At 45.4% G+C, this 17774-nt stretch overlaps 1 protein-coding gene across 3 annotated transcripts in view; it reads right to left on the bottom strand.

Moving 5' to 3' along the window:
* The window catches only part of dusp8a (dual specificity phosphatase 8a), a 41155-nt gene that overhangs the window by 13938 nt on the left and 9443 nt on the right, over positions 1 to 17774 (bottom strand). For all 3 annotated transcript variants that reach the window (XM_061076593.1, XM_061076594.1, XM_061076595.1), the window contains exon 3: positions 10648 to 10786. In XM_061076593.1, coding sequence (XP_060932576.1) covers positions 10648 to 10786 — 139 coding nt within the window. The remainder of the gene's footprint in view (positions 1 to 10647; positions 10787 to 17774) is intronic.

Here is a 17774-nt window from a genome sequence, read left to right on the forward strand (position 1 = left end):
CTCTCCACGCAACTTAACCCCCCGGAGGAACTCAGCACTCGGGGCTGCTGCACCAGTAAATCTGCCTCACTGGCAAGAAATTGGTTTACACTACACAGAAATATATACACTCAGTTGAGCAGACCCACACACACACACACACTAACACACGCATAGAGAGGAAAGAATAGGGTGAGCTATCAAACACACCAAGGGGGGTTTTCAGGACCAGACGGGCCTTCATAAACCAGATGAACTACTTAAAAATCCCAGTTGGATATGTTCAGTAGTGTGTGTGTGTGTGTGTGTGTGTGTGTGTGTGTGTGTGAGTGTGTGTGTGTGTGTGTACTGTAGGGGCACTGGCAAGATGAATATGAAATGCTGCTGGGTACCTCAGGCATGTATATAAGGTCTTTTCATTACCGATGAGCATATGGAGTGAAAGTTCATTTTCACCCATAACAGAGGTTGTGTATATTGTGTATATACTGAGTTTGTAATACATTGTGTTCCTGTGTTGCCTTGTGCAGGAACCATGTGTATTAGCGTGCAGAAATGATCACTCTGCTCTCGTCTGATTTCCCCGGAGGCGAGTTTGTCTTCACAGGTTCACTTGAGCAGAATGGATGAACGGTTGTTTCAATCTGAATGCTAATCGCTCAAATTGGTTCCTTGCAGCACTCGAATGCATCGACACACTAGAAACACATCTCGCATCTCTCATTGTTTCTCTCATGCTGGCAACTCTGACACACACACACAAACACACACACACACACACTGTAGCTGTGGGACAACCATGATGCTCTGACAGAGAGAAGCTGACTGCAGATCAGTTTGTGTTTAATGCCGCTGCGACACACGGAACGACAGGCAGGTCTCAGATCAGTACCGTGTTAATTAGCTCCTATCAGCGCAGCAGGCAGGCTGACAGACACAGTGCTGGAGGCCGAGCCATCTGGTCCGCTGCTATCTACACACACACACACACACACACACACACACACACAACACACTCCTCAGTGTCTACCAGCATCCTGTCTACCTGTCTCACAATTAGCTCAGCCCGTCTCAGACAGTACCAGGGTGTTTCTCTGTCCTCTGTCGGGCGTCTGTCTGCGCCTGTGGCTGAGCATCATGATGAGCTTCCTCAAATATTCTTTTACACAACAAGTATTATCGCATCGGGAGAAGGAAATATGAGTCAGAAGTGACGGAGACGGACTCAGTTTTTCCACTTCCCCCAACCAGATATCATAACTATTATTTTTTATTCTGGAAAAAGGAAGATTAATTATAGGATTTGTTAAAATTTTCCAGCAAGATAGAATTTAAAATTTATGTAAAAAGATTTCGGTGAAAAACATAGTTAAAGATATCAATTTAAAGATAACCACATTACAACAACACATTACTGAGCTTGTAGTCATTCAGCAGCGTCCTCTCACACATTCTGCAGATGAAAGGCGTTGCACCCGGAGGGCCGGCATTTAGGCAAACAAGACATGGTGACAGCGGCTATCGCTACACTGGATCAGCTTTCCTGCCATTACAGGCTCTTGGGACCGAGTATGTGTGTGTGTGTGTGAATGTGTCACATCCACAACCCGACAGTGACATCACTCCGACAGCTACAGAAGAACAATAGAGAAGGAATGACGTGATGCCATGACAGGAACTGGACAAGCTGCTGCTGTGTGCGCCTTGCCAACTCCTTCATGATGATTTAATATGATTTTTAAAGCCTTTTAAAATATAAAGAAACAAACACATGTTCGAGATGTCTCATGTTTGTACACATGCTGAAATCCCTGGGCATCTCCTCCGTTCAACCCAGGGAGCCCTGATGTCACTTTTATCAGAAACAGGAAATGATTGCACAACACAAAGGGAAATGGCCCGTCTCTGTGCTGCCTTCATCTGTGTATCTGTGTGTGTTGGAGAGTCTCTTCAGTGTGTGTCCATGTGTGTGCAGAGGGGGAGGACAGCAGAAATTACCGGGAATGATCACAAACTGTTACGATCCTTAATTTGGGGCCTTGGGCCTGCCTTGAATGCCAAAATTAGCCTGTTGCCATGGCGATGGAAAAATCTCCCGCCTTTATCAGGAAGCCGCAGCGGCCCCTGAGGTTCAGGCCAAAAGTCTGTGTGTGGTCAGCACGTATTTACGGTAATAGGTCCTCGGTTACAAGTCTGTGTACATACCAGGAAAAGTGTTAAAACTGGCGAAGATTAAAACTTTTCGCTCTGCTACAGGAAACTAGTCGCCCCCCCCACTTCTACCAGCGAGCCTGGAAAAAGAAAATCCCCTCTTTTTTGGGAGGAAAATAATTAGTAAACTGCACATTTAAATAGATTTTCTCAGACTGTAACACACTTCATATGGCTGCCAAGACACACAACCTCATCCACATGGCGGTGGTGGAGTCTATATCAGATGAAAAAGAAGAAAAAAAACATGGCAACCCAGGAGGTAACTAAGGAAGCAGCGCGACGGCATACCAGAGATAAAGTGCATCAAAGACGACACAGCGATAAACAGGAATCCACCATTGTTCCCGGGAATGACGGTACGACAGGAGTGGCAGTGGGCCGTCCGAGCATTAATGGAATCTGGTGGATGCGGGCCAGCTGCGAGTAGGATAAACGAGCATAGTTGTGCGCTGCTCCTATTCCCTTTCTTCTGCCTTTGGAAATTTCCACTCCACATGTGTGTGAAGAGACATCAGGAGAAAATGCCTCCGTTGTAAACTGTCGGCACTGCAACCAAACTACCGTGCCCTTGGCCCAAATTCATGGTGAGGTTCGAGTTATGAGGTGCTGATGGGGGTGTAGCACGGAGAGGGGTGGGGGGGGGGGGGAAACGGCCTGGGATAGCACGCTGTTCAGCTTCAGCTCCTGTTGACCCGATGTGTTGACACTGCCTAGGTAACAGTTTAAACAAACTATTTTTATTCCATCCTGCATGAATGCACGACCGGGGTGGGTTGGGATCTTCAAAAGGTCTCTAGATAGATTCCGAATGCAGCAGGAGCCCGGAGGTATGCACTGTGAATGCACTGTATACACAACGCAGCTTAAACAACTGTGGATTTAGGGCAGTGTGGAACAAGCACTGTCCCACAGGAGTTTGCAACCACATTCACTCTCGATAAAACTGCATCTCGAATGAAAGGAGATGAAAGGTTGTCGTGCATGTTCTGGATTAAAGCCTAAGGTCTATATTTAAGGCTTCTCACAATGCACCATGTGTGTGTTTGTATCCAACAACAAACAAATACTTCACATTTTATGGTTTATTTTTATGAGCCTGAGCCTCATAGCTATAAATATATATATCAACCCATTTGTAAATGCTATACAAAAGTGTCACTTGACAACTTTTTCACGGAACTACACCCTCTTAGTGAGATATCATTTTATTCACCAGAGACTTCAGATCACTTTCATTATGTTGCAAATTTACATTTTATGTGTTTGATGGCATAAATGTGGTTGCTCTTTGTTCTGTCTGCATACAATACGTTTAAAAATATGGTGCGCACTTTGCCTTTAAGTACATCTGAGCTTAGATTTCAAGTGTGTTTGTCTTTGCTGAAGTCTCGAGCCCTCATATCCGTCCGCACTACTGAGATTGTGTCACATATGCATGGTCTTGGGAGGACATTTTATCCTGCTTATAAATACTATGTTTCACTGTGTGTGTGTGTGTGTGTGTGTGAGTGTGTGTGTGTATTACCCATGTTGTTTGGCCTTAAGGTGTTTGGTTTACACAGTCACATTATTGGGATTTGTCTTCATTATGGGGAAGTCTACATCATTAAAAATCATTACATTTTAAGGATTTGAAGCAGGTTAGGTTAGGTTATGGATATGATTCGGTTTAGATTTCGGTTAAGATTAGAGTAAGTGTGTGTCTGTGTCTGTGTGTGTGTGTGTGTGTGTGTGTGTATTACCCATGTTGTTGGGGCCTTAAGGTGTTTGGTTTACACAGTCACATTATTGGGATTTTTCTTCATTATGGGGATGTCTACATCATTTAAAATCATTACATTTTAAGGTGAAGCATGTTTTAAGGTTAGGTTATGGATATGATTAGGTTTAGATTTCGGTTAAGGTTAGAGTAAGTGTGTGTGTGTGTGTGTGTGTGTGTGTGTGTGTGTGTGTGTGTGTGTGTGTGTGTGGGCCCCCAAATTCAGCAAGGGATTCTAAGTGATGGAGGAGAAGGGAAAGAGGAGCAGGAGCAGTGAGATCACATCATGCTGGAAACATTTGGCAACGGCTCACATAAACACACACGCACGCACAAGCATGCACGCACACAGATGCACGCATGCACATACACACAATCGCTGGCCTGTTTTTTGTTCTCCGGTTTTGAGGGAAAGAAGGGGAAAATGACATCAAGCTCATCATGTGAGGCCAGTGAGACAGACGGAGGGGGTGAGAACACTGGCAAAAACAGAACATTGTTACATAAAAAATCCTCTCAGTTCAGGCTGCGTCTGGACCCTGTTACTTAATTTCGTGTGTGTATGTGTGACTGAGGGAGTTTGTTCTTATGGGCATGCATTTCCTCATATGCGGGACTGTGCGTGTGCAAGTTTAAGCATTTACACACCGACTCATCAAGGTGTGCGGAGGAAATCGGAGCTGGTTAAATAGCTGCAGAGTGACTGTTTGCAGAAAACAGAGCATGAAGTCACTGTGCGTCTCCGTGGCTTCTTAACGTCTGCAGCACTTTACAGAGCACGGAGGTGATGTCATAGATATTTTTGTGGGGCCATTTTCTTTGACCTTTGTCCTCCCTCAGTGCCGGCTGGGGTGGGGTGGGGTGGGGTGGGCCTGGTGTGAGTGTGTATGTGTGTGTGTTTGTGTATCTACAAGCCAGGGTGAGAGCACCGAGGCCACTGGCGCCAGATGTGACGACCGCAGGAGTCTGGGCCTAAAAATAGAGCTCTGTTCTCAGCACCGTGAAACAGAAGAGGAGAGAGGAGAGAGGGAGGAGGAGGAGGAGGAGGAGAGAAGGGGAAATGGAGGAATAAGGAGGGTGGGGGTTAAAAGAGGCTGAAGGAGAAGTGGAAGGAGGGATGGACAGGAAGGCGAGGTCATTGAGAATAATGTGTCAGATCTCCCCTGGGAAGGTGAGCTCACCTCCTAATGGCACCACTGGCTCCTTCTCAATGAAATCATTGATCTGCAGGACCCCCCCACAGCGTAATGGAGAGAGGTCAGATGGAAGGTAACAGGGGCGAAGAGAGGGGGGGGGGCAAGGAGGTGTAGAAAGGGCAGGCTGGGAGGTTACAGACGCAGGAGGAAAGAGGAAAGGCAACGAGTGGAGGAGGGGCCGAGCATGGACCTCAGGCACGCACGTCCATTATTATTGTGCAACCTCTCTGACTAAACACAACAACACCTGGAATATGATAAATAATCACTCGCAAATTATTTACAACTCGATTGAAAACTTCAAACCTGATCACTAGGCAGAGACTCAAGATGCAGATGCACAGGCAGCACATCTGGGCGTCGAGTTAATGCAGGAGACAAAATTCAGGATGTCGATGTGAATTGTGTAGACCAATATGCAGGTGTGTGCGTTTGTCATGGTCGAGTTGTGTCTCTCCTGTCGGACTGGTTCAGAGGAGGTGGAGACGTTCAGCTCGGATGAGGCTGACAAACACTGCACAGGTCAGCATGACCGCCTGTCTCACTGAAAAACCTCTTCGACCACACACAACTCCGACTGACACACACACACAAGTGGATGTGAATATGCAGCCAACTGAACGCCTCCTTACAAACACAAGTGAGTGTGTTACCTCATCTCCAAAGCTCTCCTCCGGCTATTTTGTCTTTGTTTGTTTCCTCCTAAATGCACTTTCAAACTTTGCCTCGTGCACGCGCTACTTCATATGCACATATTCATGCAGACATGCGCATGCACACAAAAACATGAATACACACAAATGCACACTGACACAAAAAGACCTCCTCATTGCAGCTCATTGGAATGTGTCTGTGAACGGCTGCATTGTGAGATTCGGTCTCCCACCATTACCTCACCTCCTCAGCTTCTCTCTGATGCACGCGCACACGCACACACTCACACACAAACGCACACACACGCGCACTGTCTCCCTGTTGTATAACTGCACAGAAGAATGACACGTAACTGAATTGACCTTTGTACCTCTGTCGGTGCAGTCACACCCTAACCTGATCTCATCAAAGCCCCAGGGTGCACAGCAGCTCCTGTGTGTTTTGAGTGCGAGGATGTGTGTGTGTGTGTGTGTGTGTGTGTGTGTGTGTGTGTGTGTGTGTGTGTGTGGGTAGGTGAGAGAGAACAAGAGGCACCTTTCATCTCCTAATACCTCTCATCAGTGTGTCATCGCCATGTCTCGTCCTGTGTTCTTATGACTGAGCTGGCGGCCTGACAGCCTGAGAGTGAACATGCTGACCCGTAAAATAACAAAACAGTTTCCCGGTTACGTTCAACATACAAACACTGCAGTAAAAATGATTTACTGCCCCTCATAATGTACTTGGACAATAAATGATACAACTGTTAAACTGAATCTCCTCCCTCTTCATCAACCTTGTCCATAAAGTCTTTAGCATGAAGCACACCTGTATTTAAATACGATTAGACGTCGGCACTATGCAGTATGGAATGTGGAACTGCTCAATCGTCACTGAACCTGTTTAAGTTACGCATGAGAGGCGGAGGTCAGAGGTCAGAACTACACACCTTTCTGTCTATCTGGATTACAAATTGTGAATGTATAGTTTGGTTGATTGCTAACTAGTTTTACTGTTAATTATTCTATAGGTTTTTTTGTGATAACTGATTCATCATTTGGTCTTTAAATGTCAGGAAACAGTAAAGGAAGTTCTGGATACTTCCTTCCAACAACAAATCCTTTCAAAATAAATCTGTGGATGAAATGCTTGTTTCAGCTCTAATAATTAGAGATAATGCTGGAGCGTATGTGAAGTCACATGAGTTCAGATGTCCTGTTCATGCTTCCTTCCAACTCTGTCAAGCAGAGACTCATCCGGCTCGTGCCTTCATCACTGCATCCCTCATCTCTATCTCATTTCCTTGTGCGTCGCCTTTTTCCCACTCGCTGCGTCTCTGTGACCCACCGCTGTGACACTTTGGTGGTAATCCTGCGAAAAGCACTGGCAGATGGTGCTAGAGAAGATTGGGTGCAGTGTTGCACATCTGCAAACACACACACACATACATGAACACACATACACACACGCACGCACAAACACACAAAAACCTTTTATACTTGTTTTTCATTAGTTTTTTTTAAATTCTCGGCTGTCAGCTTACAGCACTTTGACAAAATTTGTGTGCTATGAATAAAATGGTATTTTTATCACCACCTCCCGTCCTCTTGAAACTATTATCCAACTTTCTCTTCATCTGAAGAACGTCACAACATTTTCACTCTTTCTCCTTCTCTCTTTTCTCTGATTATTATACTTTCTTTTCGGTCACTGCAGCTTCCTCGGCTACACGACTTTCGGATGCCAGAATCAAAAAGTTTCATCTTGGAAGGAACACGTCAGAGCTGATGTGACGCATTATAAAGCTAGACAGTTGGCACCAGCTAACATACCACCTAGCTACACACGAGCACACAGTGTTGTCTTTTTTCGGGGGGACTGTGTGCTGCAGATTGGTGGGAAACACGCAAACTTTAGAGCCACTGGGGAGGCAGCTGGCTCCAACCAAGAGATGTTCTCCTCCTCTACAAAACACACACAAACACACACACACACACAAAGAGTCAGAGCTCTGAAAAAGGCAAGAGACATCAGCCTGAGCTCCAACTGGGTGAGATCATTGCTGTGGTAAAAAATAAAAACCTCCTACATGTCCTTAGAGAACCACGTTTCTCACAAACACTTTCACACAGTTCATGAAGACGTAACACAAACACACACACATGCAAACACGCATGATCTCAGCATGCACGTGATTTCATGTGCACATAAATTATTTCCAACAGCCAGAACTGCCACATCCGGTTTAAATATATATATGTTTATATTTTTAAACTAAACACAGAGGGCGAGTCATTGGTCACACACATTACTTGAGTCATTCACAAGACAACAATGGCTCTATTGGGACGCAGCTCCATGACATCATCTACATGTCGGAAGTGGCGTGCTCACGGAGCCTGACTTATTGATTATCTGTGAATGGAGAGAAATCTTAGAGGAGCCAGTGATTGTTTTTTGGATCAATACATTCCCAGTACATGCACTTAGGTTGTGTAACATGCTACTCGAGCAGCTTATCTGCCAATCTCCGCTTGATTAATTGTCCCAGTTTACACTGGTTGAATTCATTATAAATCGCTGTAAGACAAGAAAACAGATGAAAATCAAAAATCCACATTAGAAATGTTTTTCTCTGCGAGACTCATCTCTCTTTGGAAATCCTCTTCCCCTCAGGCAGCAAACTTAGTGATATTTTTTTAATTCACCCTATCCATCCCATTTATGGATTATTTTCTTTTCTCCACTCTATCTGACCCGCTCCCCTTCCCCGTCCCCACTGTGTTATCCCTTGCATGATTTGCAGTGTGAGTGTACTGTGTGCCTGAGTGTGTGTGTGGTCCGCATGTGTGAGGCTGAAAATAAGTCGTCAGTCAGATATGAAGTCATCACAGGAATTATTAGCATCATAAATCAGAGGCTCGGTAGAGGGGGGTGGAAAAGAGGGCGGTAAGGGAAGAGGGGGAAGAGGGAGGGTAAAGAAAAGAGAGATATTTTATGGTACCTTGAAACTTTAACAACGTGAGAGGAGGAATAAAAACTAAATTAAGCCACGGATGAGGGGAAAGAGACAATTATTAATCAGTTAATCTATCTGGCTTTTTGTTCCCCATTAAATATCAGAAAAGAGTGAAATATGACCATTAGAAAATTCTTTAAATAATTATAAAAAATATCCTCCTTGCATGTTGGAGGTGGTTGGTCTGTGAACACGACCCCGGACCTCAACGCTTGCTCGTTTCAGGAACCTGACGAGTGTTACCCTGAACCATCAGGGAATGCTTCATTGGAAAAGGATTGCAAAAGGATTGCAAAAGAGAGAAGCGTTCACCTGTCGTCACATAAGACGTAAACTGGTCTGAGTCACTATGTGCCTGCTGCCTGGCAAAACAAATTCCTGGTTGCAGGAAATCCAGACCGGACGAGGAAACTGTTCAAAATCCCTCATACATAATTCCCCCTCTTACATAACTTACATCATCCCGTGAAAACTCTGCATTGTCTTTGACACACAAGCAGATCCTGCAGCACTCAGTCACATGACGTCATGATGCACGAACGCATGCATGCAAGCAAGCGAGCGTGCAGACGTGTGTACACGCAACACCCTCCATCTGCCCACCCGCACACACACACACACACACAAATAAAGTATCACGCCTGCACAGACACTGGCTGCTAGCTCCACTGACCCCAATATTACAACAACCCAAACAACAGCCAACGCCATTGGCTGAGTCCTCTGAGGGAATATTCTCTGCCACTGTTGTCGTGGAAACAGCAGAAAAGCGGGGACAGGAATGGAAGGAAAAAAAAATCTCTTTTTTTTCCCTCACAAGAAAAATGTAGCATGAGTGAGCGGAGGAGACTGATGAAGAGGAGGAGGAGGTAATCGCTGACAAGGGGTCTTTCATTAAGAAGGGAATGATATCCGATAAAAAAAAAATCCAGGATTTCAGAGACAATCAGAGTATGTGTGTGTGTGCGACACTGAACATTGTTGTGTGTGTGCATACAGTATGTGTGGGTTTGCCCCAGCCGAAGCATGCGCTTAGTACATCTCTGTGACTGCAACTAATTGTGGAGCTGGGTGCTTTGAGGCAATCCTCCTCAGCATCTATGAATGACTCATGAAAAACGCGCTAATCTCCACAGCAGCGGGTGAGGGCTGAGAGGAGCAGGAGAAGAATGGGGATGTGGGGGGGTGCGGAGAAGAGAGCAGAGATTTGCCCCTGCCCTCTTATTTCCAATCTTGACTGAGGCAGATTACGCTCTCCTTTCTGCACAGACACTTTTGCGGTGGATTCATAAGCCTCCGCTGGTGACTGTGTGTGTAATGTCATCCCTCAAAAAGCTGCAGTCACCGAAATCGAGATGTTATTAACTCAACGAGGCTATTAACAAGTCTTGCCGGGGCTCAATTATAAGTCTTAGAGTGCTTAGTGGACGCTATGACAGGATAATAAGTGCGGTAAATAAGTCCAGAGGATTGAAGTTAAGCTTGAGCTTCGTTTCAGTGACGATGGGGGAAGAGAACGACTCCGGGGAAGCTTAAACATCAAAGAGTCATCAGAGAGGCTTTGTGTCCACGTAGCGTGATTTCATACTTGCTCCTCTTCCTCCTGTCTCAACACAAACCTGTAAACCTGTGAAAGTCTGACGTCGGCCGATTAAAGAAACGAGAAACAACAATAATGTGACTGAGGAGAGGAACGCTTTGTCGAGCTCATCAGTGACATCTGCTGACCAAACTATGCCACGACAAACAACTCCATTCAAACCAGCACAGGGATGAAGGACACACACACACACCAGCAACACAACTTCTGCTCACACCACCATCATCCTCCACACACACTCTCGTACCGGTGAGCAGGGAGACTTTGTGGAAGGTGGCCTCCAGCTTCCCCATGAGAATGTGCACGAAGCCGTCTTTGGACAGATGCCCCGCCTCTTTGGAACTCTGGTCATAAACCACCACTTCCTGCTTCCTGCCAAACTCCACCTGCACAAAAGGATAAAACAACAAGGAAGAGAGTCACGTTGATTATTCATAAGTGGAAAACATGTCATGCATCCTGCGCAGACAGGGATCTAACATCTATCTGGCATTTATGTTCTTGTAGTTCATAATAGGAACTGGACATATCTTGTCTTGGCTGAGTGAGCCAATGAAATTGTTACAAGACGTTCCGGCAATAAACACAATTGACCTGCTGCAGGGATCAGACCTACAGTTCTCTAACCCTGGGAAAGTTTCTCTGAACATGTGACCACTTTGCTGCATTAGTTCCCGGATGCAGCAACAAGGAAAAGAAAATGAACTTATAAACACACCTATGGGAGTTTTGAGAAAAAACCACCGGCTCTGTTGATGTCGGTGATTCCAGCCGTCAGCACGAGGAAGTAGAGGTGATTTTTTTGAGTCAGATAGATTCACGAATAATTCATGAGCGCTGTGTACTGCACCATGCTGCTGTGACTCTGATGTTTAAGGTGGAGATACTGCAAAGAGAATTGTTTGTCGTAACAGTAAAATCATAAAAAGTGGCTTCACTGTACGTTTGTCCATATCTGATTACTGTGATGCTGTTTGTATGAAGCTTCTGAGAGAAATGAGAGGATATGAGCAAGCTCTGTTGTGATGAATGTGTGTGTGTTTGCAAGAAACAGTGCGTGCATGTGCTAGTTTGCCAGGCCTGTGTGTGCGTGTGTGTGTGCGTGCGTGTGTGTTGTTTCCCCATGTTGTCAGGCAGGCTTTGGTCACATGACCATGAGGCAGCGCCTACTGCAGCTATGAATCACTGCATCGTTGAACCGCCACTGGACAGGAGAGGAGAGGGGAGGGCGAGCAGGAGGGTGGGAGGGATGGATCGAGAGGAGGGGGGGGGGGGGAGATGGAGATGAGATGGAGAAAGATACAAGAGGGAATTGAAGAAAAGGATAAAGAAAGACCTGAGGTGGGGGAAAAGGGGGCAGGTGGAGGAGGGGAGACGTGATGAGACAGGACGACCCACTGTCTTTGTTTACCTCAACAACCTCCCTCCTCTAAAACACGTCTGTTAGCTTCGAGGCAAAAATCGAACGCTTCCCAGCTCGTTCCTCACCCTCTGTGTGATGAACGACACCTCGGGGATGAGAGCTCTTGGTATACACGGCGACACGGTATGCATGGAGTGCGACTGATTACGTTTTCTGCTTATAGAGCAGCAGTAGCAGAGCGCTCTGCTACAGGTAATTCAGACATTCAGCCTCTAAAGTCTGAATGGAAGCAACTCGGGTCCAAGACACCAAGTCTGACAAGAGAACATGAAAAGCAGAGGAGGGAAACTCTGATCTGCAGCATCAGGCACCATGTACGTACAAGATATGGATAATGTAGGTGTGTATGTATCAATGAAAGGTATCAATGATGAGCTAATTTAAAATACAAATAGTTTACCCTTTGTTTTCTTTCTTTCTTTGTTATTAAATATTCATCTTAGTGTCTTTGTTTTAAGTCCCATCCATCTTTACTAATCCTGGATAATTTTGTTTTATAATCCTAATGGGATTAGAACTAGTTTGAGAGCTTGATCTCAAAGTTTGGGGATAACAGGCTGCACATACAAATGCACACACAACACAGCATATACTCATGTTAAAATAGAAAAATGAATCACTCTGTTATTCACTGTCGAACAAGTTCAGGTTCAACAGTGAGTCATTCTTTCCCGCTTAACATTTTCAAAATGTATGTTATGTTAAGTATATGTTATGTATCACTTCTCCTTTGTCTCTACAGCAGTTACTGCCACCAGCAAGTAGAAATGGGAAGAAGTGATTTCCGGCAGTGTAGCAATTTAGCAATATTTCATGCTGGAAAGTCCCACAAGTGAAACATTGAAGTTTACCATGTGGAAGGTTTCAGTTTCAAGAGGAGTGATCTACATCTTATTCTCTGCAAAGGGTTTAACCTGAGACAAGCCTCATAACCATGATAGCAATCATCACTTTTAAAATACATCTCTCAACATTTTTAAATACACCAGTATGGGATCAGTACTTGGTATCGGCCGATAAACGGAAAGTCTAGGTATCTAAATTGTTATCTGGAAGGGGGTAATATCCGTTCTCGCTATGTACTTACCAACTAGCATTCCATTTAGGTTTATGAGGTTTGTATTGGGTTGTTGATAAAATATTAAAATTCAGCTTAAGAGGTCAAAATATTGTATATTTAAAACTCCTTTGCGACCCTTGGAAGATTATTTCTGGCAGGATGAAATAACAACTTCTCTCATCCTCTTTGAAAACAGAAAAAAAAAGCAGCCTATAAATAGCAGTCTATATTTAAGTGTGTGTATGAATACAGATAGTGGGAGATGAGCTTCACTTATGATTTTGTGTGGATGCTGCTGGACTAAAGCTAAGACTATGATGCAGTGTTAGAGGTCAATGACCCAGGGGAGCATGGGACTGGCTGTCAGACTGCAGCAGCGCCTCTCTGCAGTGCTGCAGCATCACCACTGTTCCTACTGCACTGGCCCCACCGCTCTGATGCATGCACATTGCAGGTAAAACAAGGAATGCCCCAGGCAAAGAGAGAGAGGGGCGATGGAGAGAAACAGAGGTGAACAAATGGGGGAGAAGGGGATCATGGAGGAAGGTTGAGGATCTGGAGGGAGGGGTAACGAGGAGGAGGAGGAGGAGGAGGAGGAGGAGGAGGGTGCAGAGAGGGACAGAAGGTGGCACTGCAAGACCAACTGCGACAATCCCACTGCAGCCAAGATTTACTTTTAACAATGTGAAGGCTGGCATCTCAGCGGGTCATTAACAAGGAGCGGTCAGAGGAGGGAGAGGTTATTTTACTCCTGTCATTTGCAAAGGGAGTCAACAAGAAACTGCAAGGAACGTCGGAGACAGAGCAGATGAGATGCCTTTCAGTTTCGTGTTGATTATGTGAAGTTACGAGAGAAAATATGAAAAAATGGACGTGTTGCACAAGAAACAGTGAGAAGTCCCTGCAGCTTTCTCACTGACCCCGTGTCATAAAACATAAAAGTCAAGGCTCTTCTGTAGGGACACACATTAACACTCCATGACAGGCGCCCTGAAGGATGACTGAACAAAGAACACATACTTCTGGTCCTGATAGTAAATGATGGGTAGCCTGGCAACAAAAGCTAAATGTGGAATTGTGGTAGCCCGCAGCCTCCGCATACAGTAAGTGCTTGTGTAAGAGGGAGAAACATGGTTTCCCCTGACCCCAGCAGTATCTACTGACCAGCGACAAGGTCATGTGCTGAGCAGGACAGTGTGTGTGTGTGTGTGTGTTTGTGATCTGTGACACAATATCAGCACAAACAATCTAAAAATGGCCCAGCACATTCATTAAGTGCAGCCTGGGACCTCTCAGTGCGTCCTCTCTGGGAAGTCCCGCTGAAAAAGAGTCGAGTGCGGTTTGAACTCTCGTTGACCAACGGGTGTTTCCAGCTCAAACTATGCATATAAAACCGTGCGGAGCCGGACAATAAACACGAGAGGAAAATACCGTGCATTTTGTTGTCACAATCGTTTTTTAACGGGGTCACAAGGTGCCACACCTCCCACTACATACAGTACATTGCATACTGATAGAGGACCTGCTGCAGCCGGCAGTGACCTCTCCGAGCAGTTCATGTTTCGGTTTAAGACGGAGTGCGACATATACGACTCTCCACTGTAAAGATTCCACCCCGGGGCCAGATGATGTCATTGACTGGCACTGGCAGCTGCCACTTCCATGCATGCTCCAGTAGGTGTGATGTGTGTCATGGAGCTCCTGTACTCCTACCCTTATGAGGACCAACGACAAAATGAGAGTTAGGTTACGGGTTTAGCAGCAAGTTGAGGATTCGGATGAACGGGTAAAGGAATGAAGGCCATCAGTGGAAAGTACAGTATTACGATCGTGCGTGTGTGTGTGTGTGAGGGGGGGGGGGGTTCAGACAAGGATGTGAAGATGTGGCAGGGTGGTGAAAGTCCCTGATGTGTGTGCAGTGTGAGGTCACCACGGATCATTTAGGAGACGTGGTCACCTGATCTGGTCACACCCTCTCACCGCTGAATGTCAGAGGACCTTTAACACACACATGTACACACCAGGTCCCACACAGGTTACACACTCAGACGCAAGTAACGCCTCCATACATTTACATAGAAGTATTAAATATCTCAGTGCTCCTCAGCCATCCTGTCCCAGGCTCACACACACAGTCTGAAGTAAAAGGGCACATGCATGCTGCAGATCCGGTTCTACCGCGCTAATTCTCCTCACTTTGAATGGAATCAAAACCACATTTTATATCTGCAAATCATCTCCGACTCTTTTTCCGTCTTTCCTCAACATCCTAAAAATGTTTTTATACACATGTCACTACCGCTTCACGGTGCCGTACGTTACGTCTGAAACTATACACACTGTGTGAGTATGTGTCCATATCTAACAGGCGGATCTTTAAAACAAACAATGATTCATGTCATGACCTCATCAGAGCAAACACATGACATATCCGGCTCTGGAGAAAAATCACCAGCAGCTACAGTGTTTTTGTTTGAACTTGGCAACTTGGAAAAAATGTGAATGAAACAGACCAAAAGAAAATTTCCCTTGAGTTTGCCCTCCGGGTAATCTGGCAAGCAATCCACGCAGTGAGTCATCAAGTTCCCAGTTCTGCAGCTACTGTCAAGGCCGATGACACATGAAAGACTCGTGTGCTGTCCTTTATTTTGAAATACTGTAACTGCAATTACTGGAAACTTCTGTATTCAGAACAATACTATTGCGGAAACTGCTTCGTGTTTTTCCAAACACATGATCAGTGTCTATACCGTGTCTGACATTTTATCATTGTTTCCTTCAACATTGTCGCAGCAGTTACACTCGCATTCGATTCTTCAAAGCTATTTTGAATTTCCCAACGTGAAACTTATCATTACAGAAAGTCTGAAAGGAGGGTAAACACAATGGTGCATCATCATTGCATAAATGCTCCAGTTGGTCAAATGGAGTTTCCTCCTGTGCTCGTTCAATCCTGACAGTTAATATCACAGTCGAGATCAAAGGCCCGTCATCTGGCTCGCTTTATTTATAAGTGGCCATTAAACCAGATAATGGCTGCACTTTATTATCATGACAATTAAGTTGTATCACAACACTTGAAGACAAAGTACAGTGTAATTACGAGTGTGAGTCTTTAAGACTTGAAAAGCACAAAAATTAAATGTGCAAGTATGAATGATATAGTTTCATTATGAATCTAGAATGGCACTGAAAGCACGTATATCCACCAAGAAACACTCACAGATATCAGTCCACTAAATGAGAAAAAATGTCAATACATTAATAAATAAAATCAAATGGGTTTTACTCCGAATGCATCCTTACACCAAGTTTCATGCTCATCTGTCCTGTAGTTTGTGTGAAATCAAATCTTCCTTGGTGAAGGTAAAAACAGCAGAAAACAGCTGTTTTCTCTCCATGTTACCAGATTGATTTTTTTCTTTTTTTTTTAAACTGCTCTCGATCCATTTGCCTGTCAGTCAGATTATTGATTTGTTGAGTACTGTTCTCTGCTAAATAAGTGGAATAGATTCAGGACTTTTAAATCATGTTTTTCGTCAATTACCACAAATATAAATAAACGGCCCTCTACCGATTAAACTTCTTCTTTCTTGATAATGATTTCAGCATCAGACTGATTCCAGGTCAAAACACATGTTATTTTTTCCAAATTTAATGGTAAATACAGTATTCCGTCACATCTGGATGATACCCAGTCATTTTAATTAGGTCAGTCTGCTCATCAAATGCGTTTTTGAGTTTAGGGCCAAGCAATTTGTGTCCTCCAAGTAGGTTGATGTATTCTCTCTACTATTCTGGGTCCCATTCATCACTCGCTTGCCTCCATGTCTTCATACAGGAGGAAGGGGGCTTCCCCGGGCTGACTGCTTGTAGTAAAAACCTCTGGTCCATCTGTCAGGGCCTGCCCGGCCCACTGTCCCAGTCACAGCAGCAGGGATTAGCCGGGCTTAAGCCAAGAAACCAGCCACCTGCCCTGCAGCCTGTCAGAAGAGGCATAAGGAAGCCCGGCTAAGCCTTCGCCATCCCGCTCCCATCAGAGATCCACCACCACCTCACCTACTGTATCCAGCTGCCTCTGACCTACATGAATACACAGCTTTAATAAAGACATGATGAAGGGGATGGGAATGAAAAGGGGAGAAGAAAGAGGCCACCAATTTGATCGCCGTTGCGCTGGTCATGGATGTTCATTGAGCTCGGTTAACTGAAGCGTTGGGAGCTTCTATGAAAGGGTGAGTGCAGCGCCTTGGGGGATGCAGGCTATTAGTGCTCAATGGGAAGTGAGGCGGGAGGCAGCAGGGGAGGAGGGAGGCAGCAGCCCATCCATGAATACCCTCAGTGCTGCTCTCCCGCTTCCTGCATTCACTTCCCCAACAAAGAGCCACAATGGTGTCCTTTGCTGTCTTGGCTGGCTGAAGCTTCTCCTGGCGATGCTCAGAGCCATGTGGGGGGTAAAGTGTGTGGTGTGTGTGTGTGTGTGTGTGTGTGTGTGTGTGTGTGTGTGTGTGTGTGTGTGTGTGTGTGTGTGTGTGTGCGCGAGGGGTTAGCTGGGAGTCGGCTTTAACACCACGCAGCCTGTCTGCACGTGCCCAGCCCGCAGCCTGCCAGTGGACGCACAAAAGGGATGATGTCATGCTTAGCCAATAACAAAAGAGTCTGGCTCCGCTGGGCCCTCCTCTTTCACCCAGCTAGTTCCAGCTTTATCCAGCCTAGCATTAATCGCACGCCTTATCCTCTTTACTGGGGGTGGGAAATGGATAATAACAAACCAGCCATGGAGCAACAGAGAGGAAGAGGAGAGGAATAAATGATGAAGACGGGGCCAGTGCAGGAAGGCTTGAGGCTATATGCATGTGGGAGATAGACAGACACGCAGACAGAGCTGTCA

This window comes from Limanda limanda, chromosome 8, assembly GCF_963576545.1.
Source record: "Limanda limanda chromosome 8, fLimLim1.1, whole genome shotgun sequence".
NCBI lineage: Eukaryota > Metazoa > Chordata > Actinopteri > Pleuronectiformes > Pleuronectidae > Limanda > Limanda limanda.